Raw genomic sequence first — 19,997 nt, forward strand, 5'->3', positions numbered from 1 at the left:
TTCTTGCCTGCTGCTCTGTAGCATCTGAAGTTAAATCCTTCAGAAATGTTAAGTGAGAGAGACAGACCCAAGCTGGCGAAACTGGAACACAACTCCCAACCATTTATTTATGCTTTTATACAGGGCTGCTTTCTCTTGTCATATGGTTTATAGTCCCTCATTAACCTCTGCTGCTTCGTGGTCACCTGTAGGAGTGTTTCTGAAGGTGCCTGGCTGATTAAAAATAAAAATCCCCGAGCGTTCCCACCTCACACTCCCTCAGAGCTTGAGGAGATCCCCAGCAGCCGCCTCTGCCACATCCCCAGAGCTCTGAGCGTGAGTCACCTGGCTCCACTTAAACAGAATCAAACCTTCCCCTTTCAGATCATCTAAATTTGGGTGAGCTTTTAAAGTGGTTTTCTTTAAACTTTCATTTCCATCAGTGCCTTTTTTTTTTTTCTATTGGGAATGACAAAAGTAAATTGGATAGGCCGTTTTAAAGATATTTCTAGTGATAAAAGCATAATTGTGAAAGACTCTCTTCAGAGCTTTCATCCCAGTTATTATGACACAGAATTGCAGAGAGACACATGAATATTTGGGTTCTCGTCTGCAGCAGATCTTTAACCAAACCTCAGTATTTTCAGCCTTTCCCATCACTGTGTTCTGGATGTTCTCAGCTCCTTTTGAGAATTGAATCAGCTGCACGGGATGAGTCTGCTCATCTGCAAAACAGAGTTGTGCCTGTATTTTTATTATTTATGTACCCAAATATGAAAAAGAGGATGATTGTGGCTGAGAGGAGGAGGGCGGATGGGCAGTGGAGGCTTTTCCGCGGCGCTGCGGAGCGATGTCCCCTCCCGGGCCAGGAGCCCCCGCCGGCCAGCTGCGATCTGCCTGCTTGACCTGAACTTGTCGCTGCCCTCCCGAGTGCTCATTCCTGCACTGCCTGAAAGCTGCCGCCGAATTCCTCACGTGTGGCCTCAAAACCAGGCATGGACTTCAGGGAAGAGCGAGCCTTGGGTTTCCTCCTGGAAGCGCTTTCTGGGCTGGCTCGATGGGAATAGGAAAGCACGGCTTGTGTAGAATTCTGCTGCTTTCCATGGCTGTGGAAACGTGTGAAACCCTGAAATCGGGGAGGATGGTTGGTGCTGCTGTCCCGTTCAGCTCTTGGATTGGAACAGTTTGTGCCTCTTGTTACTGGAGGTACAAGACAGGATAATCCAGGGAAGCTTTCCAGCTCCTGCTCCGGGGGAGCGGGGCTCATCCACAGCCAAGGCCGTGTCTGGTCATGAGACACCACAAAGATAAATTTGCACAGAAGTCTGGGAAAAATGACAACTGAGGACACAACACAGAGTTATTGTGCAGATGTTGTTTTGCAGCTCATCCCACTCGGATGAGGTTTCTCTGTTACCTGCCAGCCTGGGAGAAGCAGCAGCCACATTTCAGTTCTTGGCCACCATTCTGGGTGTCTAAAATGTTTTCTGTCACTTCCTTCAGAGTAATTTTTGTGCCATCAAGGGAAGGAGCTTAGGTGCAGGATTCTGGACAATTCACTTCCGACCTTTTGAAACAATAAAGGTGGAGTGAAATCTTCTATCTGTTGAATGTATATATATAGTTTTATTTTCTTCCATGGCTTAAAGTGTTAATTCTGCCCATTGAAATGTAATTTTATGGAGCAATATGAGCCGGAGGCAGAATCTTCGCTGCCATCAGGACCCAAATGGTAAATAGGGCCTTTCTCTAATTTGTGGGATGTGCTATAACTCAGTTTGAATGTTGAAAGGAAATGGGCCTCCAGGGGAGTCTGGAGCTCTGTTCATTCAACTTCTAATTAAAGTTTTCCCCTCTCAAATTTCACTTTATTTTCCGGGGCTTTTGCTCCACCATGATTATTAACATGTGTCCCATGGCCAGGAAATCATTATCCCCATCCCCGGCGCTGCCTTTCCCCATCCCTGCTGCCGCAGATGGGCGCGCTCGGGGCGCTGCTCGGGGCAGGGCGGAGCGGCCGGGCCGGGGCCGGCAGCTGGGAATCCTTCCAGGACACTTCGATCGGATGCTGCTGTCTGCGGACAGGATCCAGTCCAGGATTTCTTCCAGCCTATGCTTCACGTTTCAGGAGCCCAGGCCAACTCTGGCTTCCTATTCCTACTCGAGCAGCCTTATCTTTTTGGGGGCAGGAGTTGTTAGCATAGTTTATCTTGCTCGCCTGGAGTCCTCCCTCGGCTGAGACATGCACTCCGGTGCCGCCTGCTTCTTTTCCCCCCTCTCTCTCTCTTTTATGTTTTCTTCTTGTTGTTTTTCTTTTTAAATGTGTCAAGTGAAGAGTTCCTCTTCCCCCCTCTCCCTTTCCCCTCCAAAGAACCACCCTCCAGTTAATTAAAACGCTGGGACTGTTTTGCTCCTGTACCAGAGGGGAGAGCCAACCTGTGCCTGCATGTCTGTGTGTGTAAAATAGATCCAAAAATGTCCATGAACAGCAGGAAAAGTTCTGGGAGACCGTCCTACTACTACCGCCTGCTCCGGAGGTCACGACTGCAGAGACAGCGCAGCAGATCCCGCAGCCGGAACAGGCTGAGCCGGGGCAACTGCGAGCTCTGCCCTTGCCGCGCTCAGCCCGCTGCCCTAGGTAGGTGAGGATGAGGAGGGGCTCTGGGCCGGCCCGGGCTCTGCACCAGGTCAGTGTGCGAGGGAGAGGGGCTGCTCTGCCCCCCGTGTGCTGCCGCTAAGCCCGGCTCTGCAGCTAACCCGGGCCGGCTCTGCGCTTTGTGCCGTGCAGGGAGTGGGATGCTGCTGCTCCCAGGTGTGTGAGTGATGCCCGCAGAGCTTTGGAGAGCCGTGCTTTGCAGGTGCTGTCTGTGCAGAGCTGTGTGGCTGGAACTTCTCGTTCTTCATGAGCCGAGCGTCACCAGGGGGTTGAGATGACAAAGCTGTACCCTGTACCCCTGCTTTAGGGGTAGGATTTTCCAAAGAGCCTAAAGATTGTGCTCCTGAGGCATTGCAGAAACCTGTGGGACTTGAAGCCCCAAATCACTTTGCACTTTTAAAAATCCTGTTCTAAAAGGGCTTATTTGTCCTCATCAGCAGGAGGGAGGTCCACTGAGGGATGTTTCCGTAGGGCACAGGCAGCCCATTCCTTCTACTGGAGGCAGCAACTGACCCAGTTGCATTTTTAAAACAAGCTGTTCTGCCTTTCTCTTTCTTCTCCTGTGAAATAACTGTTTATTGGTTCTTTTCCCTGTCGTTAAAGCAGCCAAAAAGTGGGAGTATGTGAGTGTTTTCCTATTGAATTTTTTCAGAAAGCAGGGGAGAGGGTTGTGTTTGCCCTGCAGTCTGGCAGTCCTGGTGTATTTATCATGCTGTGAGCCTAATCAAAGCCATTAACTGAAAAGATTTCCCTTTTTCTTGTTATTGTGTGACTAAAAAGCACAACTGCAACTTTACATCAGGTGTCTGTACAAATCCAGGCTTGGACTTGTCTCAATGCAGTTAATTCTGATTTATGAAGCAGATTTTAAACTTTAGCAGTGCAAGATTTAGCTCAGTGCAATGTCCTCTTTCCTCTTTTCCTGGCACTCAGGATGATTTTAAGGATTTTGAATCATTGCTGAGAAAACAATAGGAAGCTAAATCAGTCCCTGAGCTTCAGCTTTTCCTTCAGCCAGTGGTTTTCTCTGCATGATTTTTTTTGTTGTTTTGCCTGTCAGGGAGGAGTGTTTGTAAACTCCCAAGCACGTCCCAGTTCCCTTTCCCTCTTTATTTGTGGGCTGTGCAAAACCAAAATATTTTACTGTCATTTCAGTTACTGTGACAAACTAAATGTGTTCAGTTTCATTAGGTAACCCAAAGTGAACTTATGGCATCATTTGTCAGGAACACAAGGAGTATCCAGGCAGATTTGATGGAAATGGGAATCAGCCCGAAAGTTTGTAAGAAATTGGATTGGAACCAGCTGAAATCTTGTTGCTGTTGATCTCTCCTGGAGTATTTTGTGCTGTCTGTGGGATCCTTGCCTCTCAGCAGTGGCTGAGCTCCTCTTATCTGTACATCTGAAAGGGATTTGCAAAGCTGGATGAGAATTTTCTCTTTATTGTTGATCTCTTGCTGTTGGTGGTGTCACACAGCAGGTCAGAGGGGGCTTGTCCAGGCTGGGCAGGGTGATGGAAGTGCTGGAATTATGCAGCAGGAATACTTTCCTTAACAGTTTTGAGGAACTGTAGGGGTCTGGGGGCTGTGGAAAATACAGAAATCAGAAGGAGGTTCTGGATTTTGGGGCTGATGTAATGTTGAGTTCAAACCCTGCAAGTCTGGAGGAAGGGGGGAGCTGAGGCCCCCTCCCCAAAGGCTGATCTGCAGTGGAGTCTCTGTCTCTGGGATTCTCAGAGATCAGGGATCCTTGGGGGGAGGCTGCCACAAATTCAGGCGGATTGAAGTGACTTCACAGGAGCTGGCAGTGTGTGCTTTGGCACGTGTGTGTCCCAGACACCCTCTTGGCAGTTTCTGCACTCGGCAGTCTCTGGACCCTTTGCCAAGATCCCCCAGGGCTCAGGTGAGCCTGTGGCTCTGCTGCAGGGGCTGTGATACCTGCAAGTTGATCTTTTCCAAGGGATGTCACTTCAGCAGATGCTTTTGGACAGGGAGCCTGCTGGGGGTCGGGCAATCCTTACACATTTCCTGGGGAGGAGGAGATCTCTGCTGGCACAGGATCCCTGTCCCTGGCTGGGACCATTCCCTGGGCTCCATCCATCCCAGATGAGGAACGCCTGGGCTGGAGCTGAGCTGGAGCACCCAGGGGTCTGAGGTGCTGCCTCTGCTGTGAGTCAGAGCCCTCTTCCAGCCCCCTCTGCTTATCTCCATCAGGCTCTGAGCACACAAAAATGGTGTTTGGAAACATGTATTTACTGCCACAGCCCACTCTCCCCCCAGTGGCAATGCCACCACCCACACCTTGGCAGGGATGGAGGGACAGAGCCCATCCTGCCCCAGGAACAGCAGGAAAAGTCAGGCTGGGGTTGCACAGCTCTGGGAGGGCTGAGACCCAGTTTGGGAAATGGGTTTTGCTTCCTGAGGTACAGAGAGAGCCACTCCCTCAGGAAGGAGCTGCTGTGGTGCTTCCAGCTGGGCAAAGTGAGCAGAGTTTGCATTTTCTGTGCAAGCATCTGAGGGAGGGGAGAGCTTTGTGTTGGGACTCCAGATGGAGCCAGCTTGCCTCAGTGTGCAGAAAAATGTCCAGGACTTGGAGCTGTTGGCAGTGACAGCAGCTTGTTCAATGGTTCATGTGATGGCACCCTCTGTTCTGGAGCTCTCTGCTCAGCCCTGGTGCCTTTAACACGTCCATCACACGCCAGTGTTTGTCACTGGGCCCCTTTGGGAGGCCCAGGCTGGAATGTGTGACCAGGCACTGGTGGGAGGGCAGAGCCGAGCAGGAGGGGAAGGCTGCTCTGAGGAGGCTGATGAGATCCTGCCTCCAGCACGTTTAAACAGTGCCTGTTTGGGGTGGGTAAAGCAGCCAGGCTTCACTGCACTGGAAATCTCTGCTGGAAGGGGACAGTGCCTGGGACCCCCAGCTCTGCTCTCCACAGACAGTCAGCACATGCTGCAGGTAAACATTAGCTAGATAAAAAATGTACCTGCAGAGCCCCTGGACCATCTGTTCAGCTCAGAGATGTGTGGGACTGTGGGAGGAATCATGGCAGTAATTACAATTACTCCCAGATGACCCATCTGATGTAGTGGAAGGTACTTGGGAGGCAGAGATGGGGGAGAAGGAGAATTTTCAGTGACAGCAGCACCTGCCTGTGGCTGCTCTTGGGCCTGTGGCTTTCTTCAGGATCCCTCCCTGTTTCTCCTTACTCACGGACACAATGAAGGAATGGGGGTCAGTGGGAAGTGTTCTGAAAATTCCCTTTGCTGATGGAAACCTCTCACGCTGCTCCGTTCCCAGTCCCATCTCTGAGCCAAATGCAGCTTTGGCTTCAGGGCTTCCTTGTGTAAAACTCAGCAGGCAATCAGCTGGCATCAAAGCCCCGAGAATCTGAGAACATTGGAGTTCCTGATCTTGAAGGTTTAGTGTTCCTGATCCTTCTGCCTCTGTCAGCCTCAGACATAAATGCCTTGCTCTGTGTTCTGTTTATCACAGATGCTTTTCAAGGTGTTTTATGAAAAGGATTTTTATTAAACAGACTTTCTTCTTCCTTTCCTTTGATGGCTGCTGTGAAGAGAAAACTGACTGATCTTCAGCAAAACCCAGAATTTCAGTGCACTGAGCACTGAGCTGGGAGGCCAAGGTCAGGCTGGGTTTTTTTCTCAGCACAGGCTATTCAGATACACATCTGTTGGAAACAGCTGGAATTTAGTCTTTGTCTCTCTGTTTGATGAAATCAAAACCCTTTAAGTGATAAATGAGAGATCAGCTTATACCCAAATAATCAATACCTTGGAGGTTGAGGCACTCGCTTGGGACAAGGGAAGCAGCGGCTGGAAAATTGTCCCAGCATGTCCCAGAGTGACATAACAACTAAGGAGGTTTTATTGTATTTAAAGCCAACTGAAATTGCACTCACCTCTCACTAATCTTTCCTAGCTGAAAATCTGTTCTGCAGCACATTAACAAAAAGTGATGTTGGACAAAGAATGCCAGGTGGAATTTCTCCCTTCCCACCTCTGCAGGGCTTTGTTTTTCATTTAAGGGCTGGGAGCAGGCAAGTGAGGAGCCCAATAACAAATATTAGCAATAGGCTTGGGTTTTTGGTTTTTTTTTCAAGGGTGGTGTCTTTTAAATACCAGGAAAAGGAGACCTTCCTGCTTTGCACTTTTTAATGATCATTGCTTTGTTTTTCAAGTCTCTTTTGTGGGGTTTTCTGTTTCACCACAGAGGTCTTGCAGTCTTTCATTGAAATTTTAACAGCATGGCTGACAGATGCCCATAGAAAAGATATGCAAAATGTTTAAAGCTGTGCTGTTTATAGGAAATATTCACTGGCAGCTGTGCTATTTTTAGCAGCCATGCTCCAGCTGAGACTTTGCTGTGTTTGTTCAATGCTTCATTGTCTAGTAAAAATCGAGACTAAATTTAATGACTTGGGAAGTGGTGTGTGATGGAGGAATTCTGGAATTGTTTTGATATTAAACAATGCTTAAATCTCAGAATCCCTTTAATAAGCAAAAAATGTAGAGTGAATTTATTGCAGGCAGATTTATTGGACTGGCCCTTCAGCAGGAAGGGAGGCAGCAGTGCCTCGACTCCCTTTGCTCCTGCAGCCAACCCTGAGCTGCCCCACCTCCTCCAGAAACACAGGAACATCCACACTCAGTGAGTGTTCTCTGTGAGGAATTCCTGCGAGATCAAAAATGAATCGAGTTGTAAAAGTTCCCCTGGGAAACCCCAGTGGGAATCTCTGAGGAGCACTGTCACTTTTTGCTCATCTCCTTTATCTCTGTTTCCAGCCCTCTCCTCCTGGTAGTCCCATCCTTTTCCCCTGGCAGTGTTCCTGAGAGGGGCTGACTGCTCTGAAAGGAATTAAGTGGCAGATTTGCTCTCGAGTAATGCAGAATGAGTTTTTATCTACAAGCTGTGGGTACTAAATGAGAAAGAGGTTCAAAACCCTGGTCTGAGTCCAAACTAGAATTGCTTCCAAAAACATGCTTCGAGGGGTTTCAGCTGACTTTTCATGATCACTCATGTATTAGAGTAAGTTTGTCTCCTTACAGCTGTGGCAGTCCAAACAATTTAGACACAGAGCTGCCTTTTAAAGCTTTTAAACCTGTATTTCCCTTGAAGGTCTTCTAGTGTGCCACTAATCCCCTAAGTTATTGCACTGAAGGCACTCTCTAATCCTTTAATTCACTCTGCTCTCAATAGAGATGGGAAGGAGCAGGGTCAGGGAACGTTCTCATTTGGGCTTTATCAGTTTTGCTTTTTTCAGCTCAGACACTACTGAGGGTAGTTTGCTTTCCTTTGCAGCACTCCAGAGAATATTTGAGAGTCAATCACTAATTGTTTGTGTGTTTGTGTAAGAAGGTGCACAGAACTCCCAACTCCTGTCACTGCTTTGTGCAGCCTCGGGGTCAGGCTTTTACACTGATTCCCCTCAGGCCCCTGTGGGAATCAGAGGATGGAAAAATGGATGGCTTTTTGAGAACTGTGAACCATTCCCCATCTAGAGCTGGTGAGGGTCAAGGAGCAGTGTCAGCCACAGGTAATTTCTGGAAGCTTTTTTCCCCCAGACCTACACAAAAGAAAGATTCTGACTAATGTTTCTTTGGTGCTGAAGGTAAAGCTTTGAGGTGATGAGCCATGCCAGACAAGTGTTGTGGTTTTACTAATAAGCATAAACTCTAAAAAGACTTGTTAGAGCAGCACATGGCCTGAATTTTGCAGGTTTGTGCTGCCCACTGGACTTTTCCTTGCATGAGGGGCATGTTTTTATTGTAGGTCTGGCTTGGAGAGCCAGGCTGGGACCACGAGCAGCTCCCAGAGGCTCATTAGGAATCCCAGGCTCTCACACTGCTCCACAAGTTCATCTTAAGTTGAGCATTGGAGCATTCAATTGGAGGAAAAACATGCCCTGCAATTGTATGGTCTTGGAGAACACTGACAGGAATAAAGACAACCAAAGTTTTGCTTCATTAACATTTGCACTGAAAGAGGAATCCTCAGATGCTGAGCACTTAATGTTTCCTTTTGAAGAAACCAATCTGTGTGAAGTGAAAGTTTCTTTTGTACCTTACATGTTCTTATTTTTGGTTTCTTACAGCATTTCTGCATCACTGAATTTCTTTTAGAGTCAGAGATCAAGCCTGGGCTTGTTCTGAAGTACCCAAATGTGCTAATAGGGGGACTGGTGTAAAATTTGGCATCTGGAGTTAAATTACAGGATGCTTCTTAAGCTTCTTGGTTTCTATAGGAACAAGTAATAGTCATCCTTCATGATTAAGCAGTGTCCATGGTAACCAAACGAGCAAGTTTTAAATGAAAGATATTTTCCCTTTACATTTTTAGCAGTCAAAGGTTACCAATTATTACCTTTATACCCTGAGACAAGAACACATTTTGATGGGGCTGGTGTGTTTGAAGTGAGAACATTTGGTGTTCATTTACATAACTCTGCTTCTAGGATCAGCTAAAAGTCGGGTGAACACCAAAATAAAATTTCAGAGAGTGGGCTGGGGTGCATTAACCTCCCCAGGAGGGTGAATGCTGGTCACTAAATTGCTGGATTGTTCTGCAGGGTTGCAGTGTTGCTGTTCAAGTGCCCATTTGCTCCTCAGAGTGACTGCAGGGCAGTTCTGGAGGGAGAAATTCCAACACAGATCTGGCATATTTTTTAGGATGGAAAATGCAAATGTCAGTGTTGGTGTAGGTAAGAACATTCTCCTGCTCCCTCCTGTTTCAAAAATAGGTTGGGAAGTGAAAACACGACTGGTTTTTAATGTTTCTTGTCTCTCCTTGGCACTGGTGTTGTTTGCTTGAAAACTGCAGAGTGAGTGTGCAGCTGCCACCTGCGAGTGTTTGCAGAGCAGGTTTGTGGGAGAGGAGCAGAAATACCCACCCACCCCAGAGGAAATAAAAGGATCAGTCACAATAAATTAGGATTTACATTCCACACTTTCTAATAGTGAAACAATTGCTAAGAGAGTCTGAGCAGGCAGAGCAGAGATGGATGGGGAGCAGCAGTGAGCAGGGATGGATTCTCAGCAGTGCTTTGGGCACAGGGGGCATTGCCCAGGTGTGCAGAGCTGGCACAGCTGTGCACACACTCACATCCACACAGCAAAGGCACATCTGTGGAAAGAACACCACTCATTTTATAGGCAGCATCTTCTCTTAGTGCCTGTTGAAGTGCAGGAGACTTGTTTCTGTTTGGAAAAAAAAAATTAATGCAGCAAACAGAAAAAAGTCTCCTGCAAACAAACCAGAAAATCCCTCTCAGCCATCCCTAGCCCCATCCCTGATCCTAACCCTCCCTGCCTTGAGCTGGAGGAAGAGCAGTGGTTCCAGACTTTGCTGTCACTGCTGCTCTCAGCTGCTTCCTCATGACAGATACTGTATTTTGGGGGGTACCAAAAATCACTGCCATTCATTATTAAAATCCAGTATTCTTCTGTGTTTGCAGTGAAACTGTCTCCTAAGTAGCCAGTGTTAAATCCCAACCTCCTGCTTTTCTGAGCAGAGTTAAAGTTCCCTGGCTGTTGAGACAACCTGAGGTGGGTGAGCAGGCTCTGGACATTGAGGCTTCCTGAGGCTGCTCTGAGAGCCACATGCACCTTGTGAAATTCAAATCTTAATGTTTGGTCTATTGTGCAGATGGATGTGAACAGAGATACGTGTGTGACCCCATTTATCTCTCTAATGAAGTGCCATCAATAGAACATCTGTTTCTTTGCTGTAGAAGATGAAACCTCTGATGAATCATGCTTATAAATTAAGTATTTATTTATTTAATTTGCATTTTACCAGTACAGACCTGTTCCAGCAGCCACCATGCACGGCTGGAAAATGGCCTGGGAATTAACTGTATGAAGTTTCCATTTTTCCTGGGGGTGCTTTTTGTGAAGGGAGCTGTTCTGGCCTGCTCAGCTCATCTGTCCAGGTCACTCCTGGGGAAAGCCCCCAACCAACCCTCACAGGCAGGGGACAGAGCCAGCCCTGTCCTGGCGTGTCCAGGTGACACCTCCAGAGACAGGGACAGGAATTGCAGAGTGTGGAAGTTTCTCCTTGCCCTCAGATTGCCTCTGTGGATAAAGTGCTGCAAGAAAGCTCGTGGTGACAGAGCAGAATCTTTGCAGGAAGGTTCAGCATGATGGATGAGCCTAATTTAAATCTCCCCAGAGCTGACTCCTTGTTCTCCACACTCCGTGTTGCTTGTCTTTATCATCACACGGGAGGATGCTGGTGTTCCACTCCACTTTATCATCCTTTCCACTTTAACCAGGCTATTGGCAGTCACCACAGTCTGGCCCCCAACCAGGATAGAATTTCAGCTTTTTCTGATGTATTTTTTAAGTCTGAGCTTGATTTCAATTTCACCCTGGAGAAAAGGCTCCTAATGATACGCCGTTAGCAGAGGAGGAATTTGTTCTGTGGATATCGTAGCAGAGGAAGATAAATATCATACATATTTTATTTTAGAGACTAATAATGAAAGAATAAAAATACCATATATATATGCACACATATCTAGTTAAAAAATACCAGACAGTAAGATGGAGTTTGTACTACAGGCTGCTCAATCAGCATGATTTACTGTTTATCTTTAGAAAGGGAGGGTCTCATGGATGCCTTATGGTCTGGGGACCTGCAGCCCTGCCTCGTGCCCACTGATCTGATCTGACCTGGTCTCCAGGCTTGTAGCACTCAGAATCTGCTGTACTTTCAGCTCTCTCACAGTGAGCATTACCTCAGCTTTCCTTTCCCATTAGTGCTGTTCTCTTCTTTCCCTTTTGCCCTCGGAGAGGGATTTTCCCTTGACAAATAGGTTTAATCTGTCTCCTCAGGTAAAGGATGTGTTCCACCTGGATTTCTGGGGGCAGGACTTGCCCTGGGTGTCTGTCAGGGTGCCCGGCTGTGCTGGGATGGCTCCAGAGCAGGGAAAGTGCAGGGAAAGTGCAGGGAAAACACTCTTAACTGCACTGACCATCGGGTGACCCAGCAGCCGAAGCACAGCTGGAGAATTCCCGGCGCTGCAGCTTGGGCAGCCGAGGGCCTCCAGCTCCATCTAGTGAGGCACCGGCTCGCGGCTGTCACACACATCCCGCTGCTGGGCCGTGGAAATCCCACCCGAGCCCTCCAGGAGAGAGGGGGATGAGGCACCAGGCAGCCAGAGCCCGCAGAAAGTAAAGAGAAGAGTCTTTGCTGCTTGCACACATCAAAAAGCACCGTGGAGCTGCTGGGAGAAGAGTTCTCTTACTGGGTAATAGAGAAAATAGAGGAATAGATACATATCAAGTACTCAGAAAAATAGCAGAGCTTTTTTCAGTACTGGATTCAAGAGCCATTAATAGCACTGGCTCAGGAGCAGATGAGGAATATGAAATCCATGATATCCAGGAACCTGACACAGAGATGAGGGGAGATCCATTAAATGCACAGTGTGCTGTGGCAGAGGTCAGTGTCGCTCCAAATCATTATTTAACAAGGAAAAAGCTCTTCTTTCAAGAGTTCTTAGTCCCACTTTGAGAGAAGATGGTAATAGATTTTAGCTGAGGGGAGCAGTTTTCACTGACGTGAAACCATCAGTGTGTTCTGATGTTTTCTGGGATTTGTTTTCTGTATTCCAGCCTCTTCTACCAAGGCTCTTCAGCTCACACAACTGTCCCAGCCACCATTCTCGGAGCTGCAGAGAATTGTGTGGCTCTAAGTGGTGCTTCAGGTGCATTTTGCTGCTTTTAGGCAGGGGCACAGTCATCAGAGACACACTGAACGTGGTGCTTTTGCACCACTGGAGTCACCTGTGGGGGAAACAAAGGCACTGGTAAGAGGCTGGATCAGTTTGGTGTTGTTGCTGTGGGGAGCATTAACTGTAGGCACAGATTCACTTGTTTAATTTGAAGTATTTGGTGCCAGAGTATAGCCCAGAAGGCAAGTAATGATCCCAATTTATTTTTTTGTTCCGTATGTAAACAGTTAGATAAGGGAGAGGGGTTTTTACAAGCTGTAGTTCTCTAAACAGTGTCCTTAATTGTCTGGAAAGGTCATGAGAGCATGAGAAAATGTGAAACTATTTCTGCTTGAAGCATGAAATGACTGGGCAGTAAATCAGTGATTCTGATGTGGAAGAGTTGTGGGTACAGCCAGGGGGATTGCTGGGCTTTATGGAAGTTTATGAATGTTTTAGCCAGACATTCTAAGATGCAAAAAGAAAGAATTTTATTGTAAGATAAGAAGCAGGGGTGACAGAGCTTCCCTTAGCTGGGAGAATGCCCTCTGTGTGTTCATTAGCTTTGCTTTCAGAGGAGTCTGCTTGTTCAGAGGGCACCAGCACCTGCCCTCAACTTCTGCCTCACGACCATTTTCATTTAGAAGTCTATTTTACTGCCTAATAAAGGTTTGGCTTTTAATTAATTCTGTATGGTTCTGACATTACTGTAAGGGATCAGCTGGAATTCACTGTGGGTCAGCAGGGCTCTGGGTGATACATTCCAATAAATACTTCTGCAGGTAGCTGACCCACGAAGGTGGCCCTGCAGCTGCATTGTGATGGGAGCAGGAAGGGCTTTCATAACCTCTCTCAGCCTCTTTGGTACTGGAAATCAGACATTTTGGCACCTCTGCTTCCCACTCAAAGTTCTTCATGCCTTGTGAAGAGGAAAGTTGGCTCAGCTCAGTGTTTATTATTTTCTGTCGCTGTCTATTCCGCTTTTTAAGAGTGCCTCTATTCCCTTCTAAATCCCCATTTGGATTCAGACTAAAGATCCATCTTTTCTCCTGGGCTCCTGTGGCCACCCAGAGCTGTCTGAAATGTAGATTTTTCTGCAGCCTCTCCTGAGTATGTGGAATCACGCAGACACTACAGATACCTGTTCTCCAGGGATTGTTCTTAATTCATAAATGCTACCGTGAGCCACTTAAATCACTGTCACCATACCTCCTCCTCTCCTCTCTCGGGCTTGTAACAAGGACTTATTAAATAATGCAGAAATTAGAGGAATAACACCTAAATTCATTAAGCAATAAAATTAATTCACGGCCTGTAATTGTAGGAGCAGCAGACCGGTAATTCCTGTTCGCTCCGGTTTCGCAGGAGCTCCACCCTGGCAGGCGCTGGGGCAGCTGCGGTGCCGGGCAGTGCCCGGCGGGGCAGGGCCGGGCGGAGCTCCGTGCCAGCCCGGGAGCAGCCTGACCCTGCAGGGCTGCCCTCGCTGCCTTTCCCACCGGCTCTGCAGAGCTCGCAGTTTCCTGCATCACCTCCAGAGGATCTGGTGAAGTTTTGCTGTGCTCCAAAGCCTCCTTTCCATAGGCGCAGCCGGACCCTGCGCTCCTCCTGCCGTGTGTCCCGCTGCTGTGCCTGCTCTGGCATTCCAGGCATTCTTCCCTTCCTCGCTGCCTCTGATGAAGTCAGCACCTCTCCTTCCCTCCTTCCCGGCTCCTTCCGAGTGCCATGGCATGTGCGCTGCTCACCAGCACGGCTTCCTTCTGGTGAGTTCAGGGAGACCATCTCTCCTTGCTGACTTCTCTCGCAGCGCTCAGGTTGAACCTCCCTTTCTTGTCTGGAGCTGGAGCAGGTTCTTATCAGGAAATCACCTGGCTGGGAAGTGCCTGCTTGTTGCTATTCCACCCAGCAGCCTCGCTTTGCTTTGTTCACGCTGTCTCTTCCACTGGCTGATCCCTGGAATTGTGAGAGGGGGGAGTGTGAAGAGAGATGAACAAACAGGAGTTAATGTGTTTTATTCTCATAATGAGAGTGTAATCCTGATGATCTCTTGGACTAGTTGGGATTCACAGGAGCAGGTAATGCAAATGGAAGGACACCTCACTTGCTAAGTGAAAAGTAAACAGTGGTAACAGTTGTTTGTGTGTTTGTTACACATAACAACCTGTCTGAGAAGTGGAGTCAAAGGAGGCAGTGATGTTGGGTGGGTTAAACAAGATTTGGGTGCCAGGAGCTGCTCACAGCCTGTTCTGCTGCTGCCCTGGAGCCCTGGGGAGATTGCTGTGCTGCTCCATAACGATTCTCCAGCATGAAAAACAGGCATGGAAGAGTGGAGTGAGGATTAATTATTCTGTCAGTTCCAGTGCCTCGAATAAGTTAACAAACCAAATGTGTTTATTACTGTACAGAAAGAGTCTCAGAAATACTCATAAGCCCGAGGTCCTAAATTAATGTGCAGTGTTTGCAGTGCTGTGTGTCCTCTTGGCAGTGGGATATGTTCAACTTAAAAACCTCCTGGTGCCTTCCACAGCCAACAATGTGTTGGCCCAGCTGTGTGGGGATGACCTGGGAGAGCTTTCAGGGGCTTGATCATTTCAAGGAAGTTTCTCTTTGAAGATCTTATTCTGCACAGGGGGAGACCCAAAACATTGCAGCCTTCTGTAAATATTTGGAAGAGCAGGAGGCCCTGTTGTTTATTTCTCTCTCCTGTGTTGTATAACCTGGATGAGCCCTGGGCCCTCTGTGCTGTTGAGAGGTGACACAGAACTGCCACCGTGTCTGTCCAGACAGAGATGGAAGTTCAGGAGAGGTTGGGAAGAAAAGGCCAAAATCAGACACTGAATCTGATCCCTTGAAGCTTGCTTATTTTATGCACAAGTGGGCAAATTTGACAGAAATCACAGCAAATAAGGCTGGAATGGGTGTCAGGAGGTGTGTGCTATCTGTCTGCCCCAGGAGAGGGGAGGAAAGGCAGCCCAGTGTCCCTGAACCTCTCTGGGCAGGGAGAGCTCCCCTCTGCACCAGCCGTGCCAGGGTGTGACTGTCCATGGCAGGATGGGACTGTTCCCAGTGCCTGACTCAAATATCTTCTGCTGCAAATGAAGACATTCTTTCTCAGCCTCTAGTGACTGTGTAGAGATTTTATTACTGGCTTACAGTGCCCTTTTCCGTGGCCCTGGGCTTGCCATGGCAGCGTGGCTGATGCCAGCCCTGGGCAGAGTGACCTGGCCTGAGATGGTGCCTCCAGCCCTGAAGAAGTAAAAAGGGCACTTAAACCTTTATATATTCATACTGCTCACCAAGTAAATGCTGTACATTCCTGGAGTTACTAATTTACCTGTAAGCTATTTTTATTAACCTTTAAAACAAACAGTTCTCCCCACATCCCCTCCAACACCCACACCCACCCCTCCTTCTGGTTATTTCTGGTTTCTTACAGAGGGTTTTGTAACATGTCTCTCCTGCAGTGAAACCCACAGTGCTTAAACAAAGAGCTTAAAATGAAGATTTGACTCCAAATATTTCATGAGCCATAAGTTTAATAATTATAGGAGGGTTTAAGTGCTAAGCCAGCTCTGAGTTTGGTCTCGGGTCACAGTGGTGTGTTCACTGGTTCTGCTTGGGGTATATTTTAATGATGAAGTAAGAAGCTAAGGTGGGGGGCTGTTACCCCCATGGAGGTGCTTTCCCTCAGTGTTGAGCAGTGTTTGGGGTTGAGGAGAGCACAGGGAAAGTAATTTCTTGTAGCTGCCTTTCACATAATGCCACCGTTCCTGTTTTCCAGCCAGGTGTGTGAGAAATGCTTTAAACAAGGTTCATTTTTCCGGTCATTAAGAAAATGCAAAGCAGCTTCTTCAGTTGTCATCTCGAGCTCCCTTTCAAAATGCTGAAATCAAGTCGTTTCTTTATGACAGTCCAAAACCAAGAGAAGGCTCAAAGGAATGGGGTGGGAGCCTGAATCTTCTGAGAGGAGATGACACCAAAGGATTTTACTGCTTGAGATTCAAAGTGCAGCTTTCTGCAGAGGAATTGCCCCAGACATTTGGAGGCTTGGCTGGAAGTTGGGGAGGCAGTGAGCTGCTGCTTTGGGCTGGCTGAGTTTCACACAGGTTACATGACAACCAAGGAGATGTCACTGAGCCAGCACCTCACCCTGTCCATGGCTGGAATCTCAATCTGTTCTTTTGGAATGGTTTAAGACACATCTCAGGAAAGGTTGGGTGGAATTGCTGGTGTTAGTTGTTTCTTCCAGTCAGGCTTTGGCAAGGGCAGAACCTTGCTGAGGAGACACCATGGAAATGCTTGGCTAAGGAGGACTCTGGAATGATTTTGGGAAGGGAAGCTTGTTACAAGGTCCAGGCATCACTGCATGGCAGCTTGGAAATAAATCTGTTTCTCTGAGTTCCATGGTGCTTCTAAAGATGTTTGTGAACTGAGGAACCACCACCTTACGATGCTGTAGCTGACCTGTCCTAACATCTTTCTAAATCTCCTCAGTGTTGAGCATTGTTGTTAATTTTGCCTTTTCAGCCCCCTCCCTTCCTTGCCAATGGGGAAGGAGGTAAGTATTCCTATCTTCATTCTTTACTTTATCAAAATCAGGATTTAATGACTTTTTCCTGGTTCCAGAGCAAATTGCTAGAGGAATTAGAGAGGTAACTTAAGCATCCTGTGCCTCTAACCCCATTAGCAGTTTCCCCAAGGAGGATCAAATCCACGAGTGCACGGATCTGTACTTTGCATATAATTCTCACTCATCTCAATGCAGTTTCTGTTTACTCATCTGCAGACTGGAAATAATGATAATGCCAACCTGTCAGGCATTATCTGAAGCTTACAGTTGTATAAAAATGCTAATTGTTGAAGGTGAAAGTCTTGCTGATGGAATGTTCTTCCAGGCAGCTCCGGGAAACGCAGAATCCGTGGGGTGGCCACGCTGCCTCATTGACGAGAACATCTCAGAGGGAGCCAGCACATTCTGCACGGCCTGCTGGCCCTGCTGGGCTGTCCCGTGCTGCTGGGTTGTAACTGTGCCTTGTGTTCTGTCCCCCAGAGTCGCCCCCGGAGCGCTGCGGGCAGAGGCGCAGCATGCCCAGCGGCATCTCGGAGAAGAACCCCGCCATGGAGCCCGCGGCCACCGCGCCCTTCCGCGTCACGGTCAGTGTCTGCCCTCTCAGCAGTGCTGGGGGATCCTCAGGAGTGGCCTGGGGGGCTGCCAGAGGGGAAAGGAGCCTGCTCACCCTGGGAGGCAAAGTGCTGGGTGTGAAACTGGCTGCTCCTTGTCTGTAGGGAAACGGGGGGCTGTTAGACACTGGGAGCAGCAAGCAGCTGGCACATGTGTCCTGGAGGAGCAGTAGGGTTTGAGTGGAGTCTGGAGCTTCACTTGGGACACTTTCCTGGAGAGGTTTCCTTGGTGAGTCCTGGTGCAGTGCATTCCTGGGTGCATTTACCTGTCTGCAGCTGTACAGTGTGTGCTCACACTCCTACAGAGAGAAAATCTCCTCTGGAGGAACCTGTCATTAACTCACAGGACACCTGCCAAGCTGGGATTGCCCAGAGCCTGGGATCCTGCCCCAGCAGGAGCCTGGAGGAGCCATCCACTTTTGCCATGGCTTCAATCCCTGTGCTGTGAGGTGTCCCTGGTTGTTCTGTGCCATGACTAACAGTGGTCTTGGTGCTCCAGTGCTGTGTCCATTGACAGACAGGAAGAGGGACCCAGGAGTGGGATCTGTCAGTGCTGAGCCCTGCCTGGCACTGCCCGGTGTCAGCACAGTGTGAGGAGGGTGAGCACAGAGTCCCCTCCCCTCTCCCTGCTCACATCAGCTGTCTGGGCTGGCTCTCAGCACACACAGCTATTTTTATTCAGAGAAGACACAAGTGGTCTTGCAGCAGGTTTGCTCCATGCAGGTTTTCTCTGCAGGCCACACCTTCTTTACAGACTCAGCTGCTGCTTACTAAAGTCAGGTAGGCAGAACCAGAATTTCAAAGCAAAGACAATGGTGCAATCTGACAAAAAAAATAATCTGAGCACACCCAGTTCACCTGAGAACATTTGCATTGTTGAATGAGTCACGATTAGCAGTTTGGACAAGTAGTTTATTTTAGTTCTAGAAATTGCTCTTCCAGCCATTAGAACTTACTGATCTCAGTGAATGAATATCCTTGAACCCTAAACACTACTTGTTGGTGAAAACAGCACAACATGATGGCAAAATCTGAGTTCTTCACAGGACAGAGGATTTGAGAAAATTTTTCTTAGTGTCCCAGTAGTCAAAAAAAAAGAAAAAGCTGTTTATTCCTTTCCAGTGGCATATATCCTGCTTTTTGGGTTTTTAGAGAAGCTATTCCAGCTTTGAGCAGCTGGTGGTGGAACAGCTGATGTGGGATGCAGTTCCTTGCTTTAAGCAGCCCTGTTACTCAGTGTGGATTAAATAAGGGCAGCCATCACATGGGTAATACATGACATTTGTCTTCTCTGAGTTCCAACCCAGCCCCATCTCATTTCTCCCCTGCGCCCCCTCCGAGTGTCACTGCATTAATATGAATGGCTTCATTAGGTACAGTTGGTGCTGCTGCCCAGCCTTCAGCAGATGTCTGACTTTAGAAATATATTCTCCCTCACCTTCCTTCATTAACCAGAGGAACATTAGCAGTCAGTCCACTCCAGCCACTGGGAATAGTAATTAGTGCCTTAGTTTAGTGGTAATGGCATTATTACTTTTGAGCCTGCTGTTGTAGGTTTGGAAATTGTAAGCTTTTCATATTTTACAGCTGATTGTTCTTCCCTGACATCTCCATCCTTCTGCTGTTGAGTCTCCAAGGGCCTGGGAAGCTCAGGAGCCTTTGGATTCAGCTATTTTGGCAGTGTTGCATTCCCAGATGCTTTCTTTCATTTCAGAACATAGAGCAAACTAGGGTGGAAATTTGGGAACTTCCCTTCCCATACAGAAGTCTGTCAGGCAGGTTACAGATAATTGGGCATTGTGGTTTTTGAAAACAAGAGCTCCTGGTAGTTTTTGAATTAAAGAATATAAACCTTGAAAATCAAGTCCTGTTCTTACCCCTTCTCCTGAAAGAAATTTTTGTGAAGCTTCTTAAACTTGGGAAAATCTCCTCTAGTCCTGGTTATCTCATGCTGTACAAGAATTATTTTCCATGTAAATCCCCCCCTTCACTTCCGTGCTCTCAGAGCTCTGTATGAGCTGATGCAGAAGGAGAAACTCGAGGCTCCAAGCCCAGTGAGGCTGGAGCTGAGCTGAGGTCCCTTGTGCTGAGCCTGCTCTCAGAGCCAGGGGTTCAGATTTCAGTCTCCACTTGCAGTGGGCACCTGGCAGGGCTGCAGACACCAACGTGTCCCTTCTCCATGGCCCTGGTTAAACCTTGCTTTTAGGAGAATGCAGGGAAGCACTTTGCCTCTCTGCATTGAATCCCAATAGCTCGAGGTGTGGGATGGGTTAAACCTGAAGTTTGAGGGGTATTTTGTCAAACTCGGGGGCCAGAAGCTGGGCAGGTCTGCTGAGTGCCAGTGAAATCCCTGCTGTGCCCACCTGGCAGGGAAGTGCTGCAGGGGAGGATTTGCTGAGGCTCACTGGGCAGGACTCACTCCCATCCCATCAAGCACTGCCATCTATTGACTCC

At 48.0% G+C, this 19,997-nt stretch overlaps 1 protein-coding gene across 6 annotated transcripts in view; it reads left to right on the forward strand.

Moving 5' to 3' along the window:
• Positions 1-19,997, forward strand: part of DAB2IP (DAB2 interacting protein) — a 159,903-nt gene that overhangs the window by 30,476 nt on the left and 109,430 nt on the right. For 2 of the 6 annotated variants that reach the window (XM_064394028.1, XM_064394025.1), the window contains exon 2: positions 17,413-17,516. In XM_064394028.1, coding sequence (XP_064250098.1) covers positions 17,413-17,516 — 104 coding nt within the window. Of the gene's footprint in view, positions 1-2,146; positions 2,618-17,412; positions 17,517-19,997 lie in introns of those variants that run through there. The other 4 variants (XM_064394027.1, XM_064394026.1, XM_064394029.1 and 1 more) reach the window with 4 other exon arrangements.

This window comes from Passer domesticus, chromosome 18 (assembly GCF_036417665.1).
Source record: "Passer domesticus isolate bPasDom1 chromosome 18, bPasDom1.hap1, whole genome shotgun sequence".
NCBI classification, from domain to species: Eukaryota; Metazoa; Chordata; class Aves; order Passeriformes; family Passeridae; genus Passer; species Passer domesticus.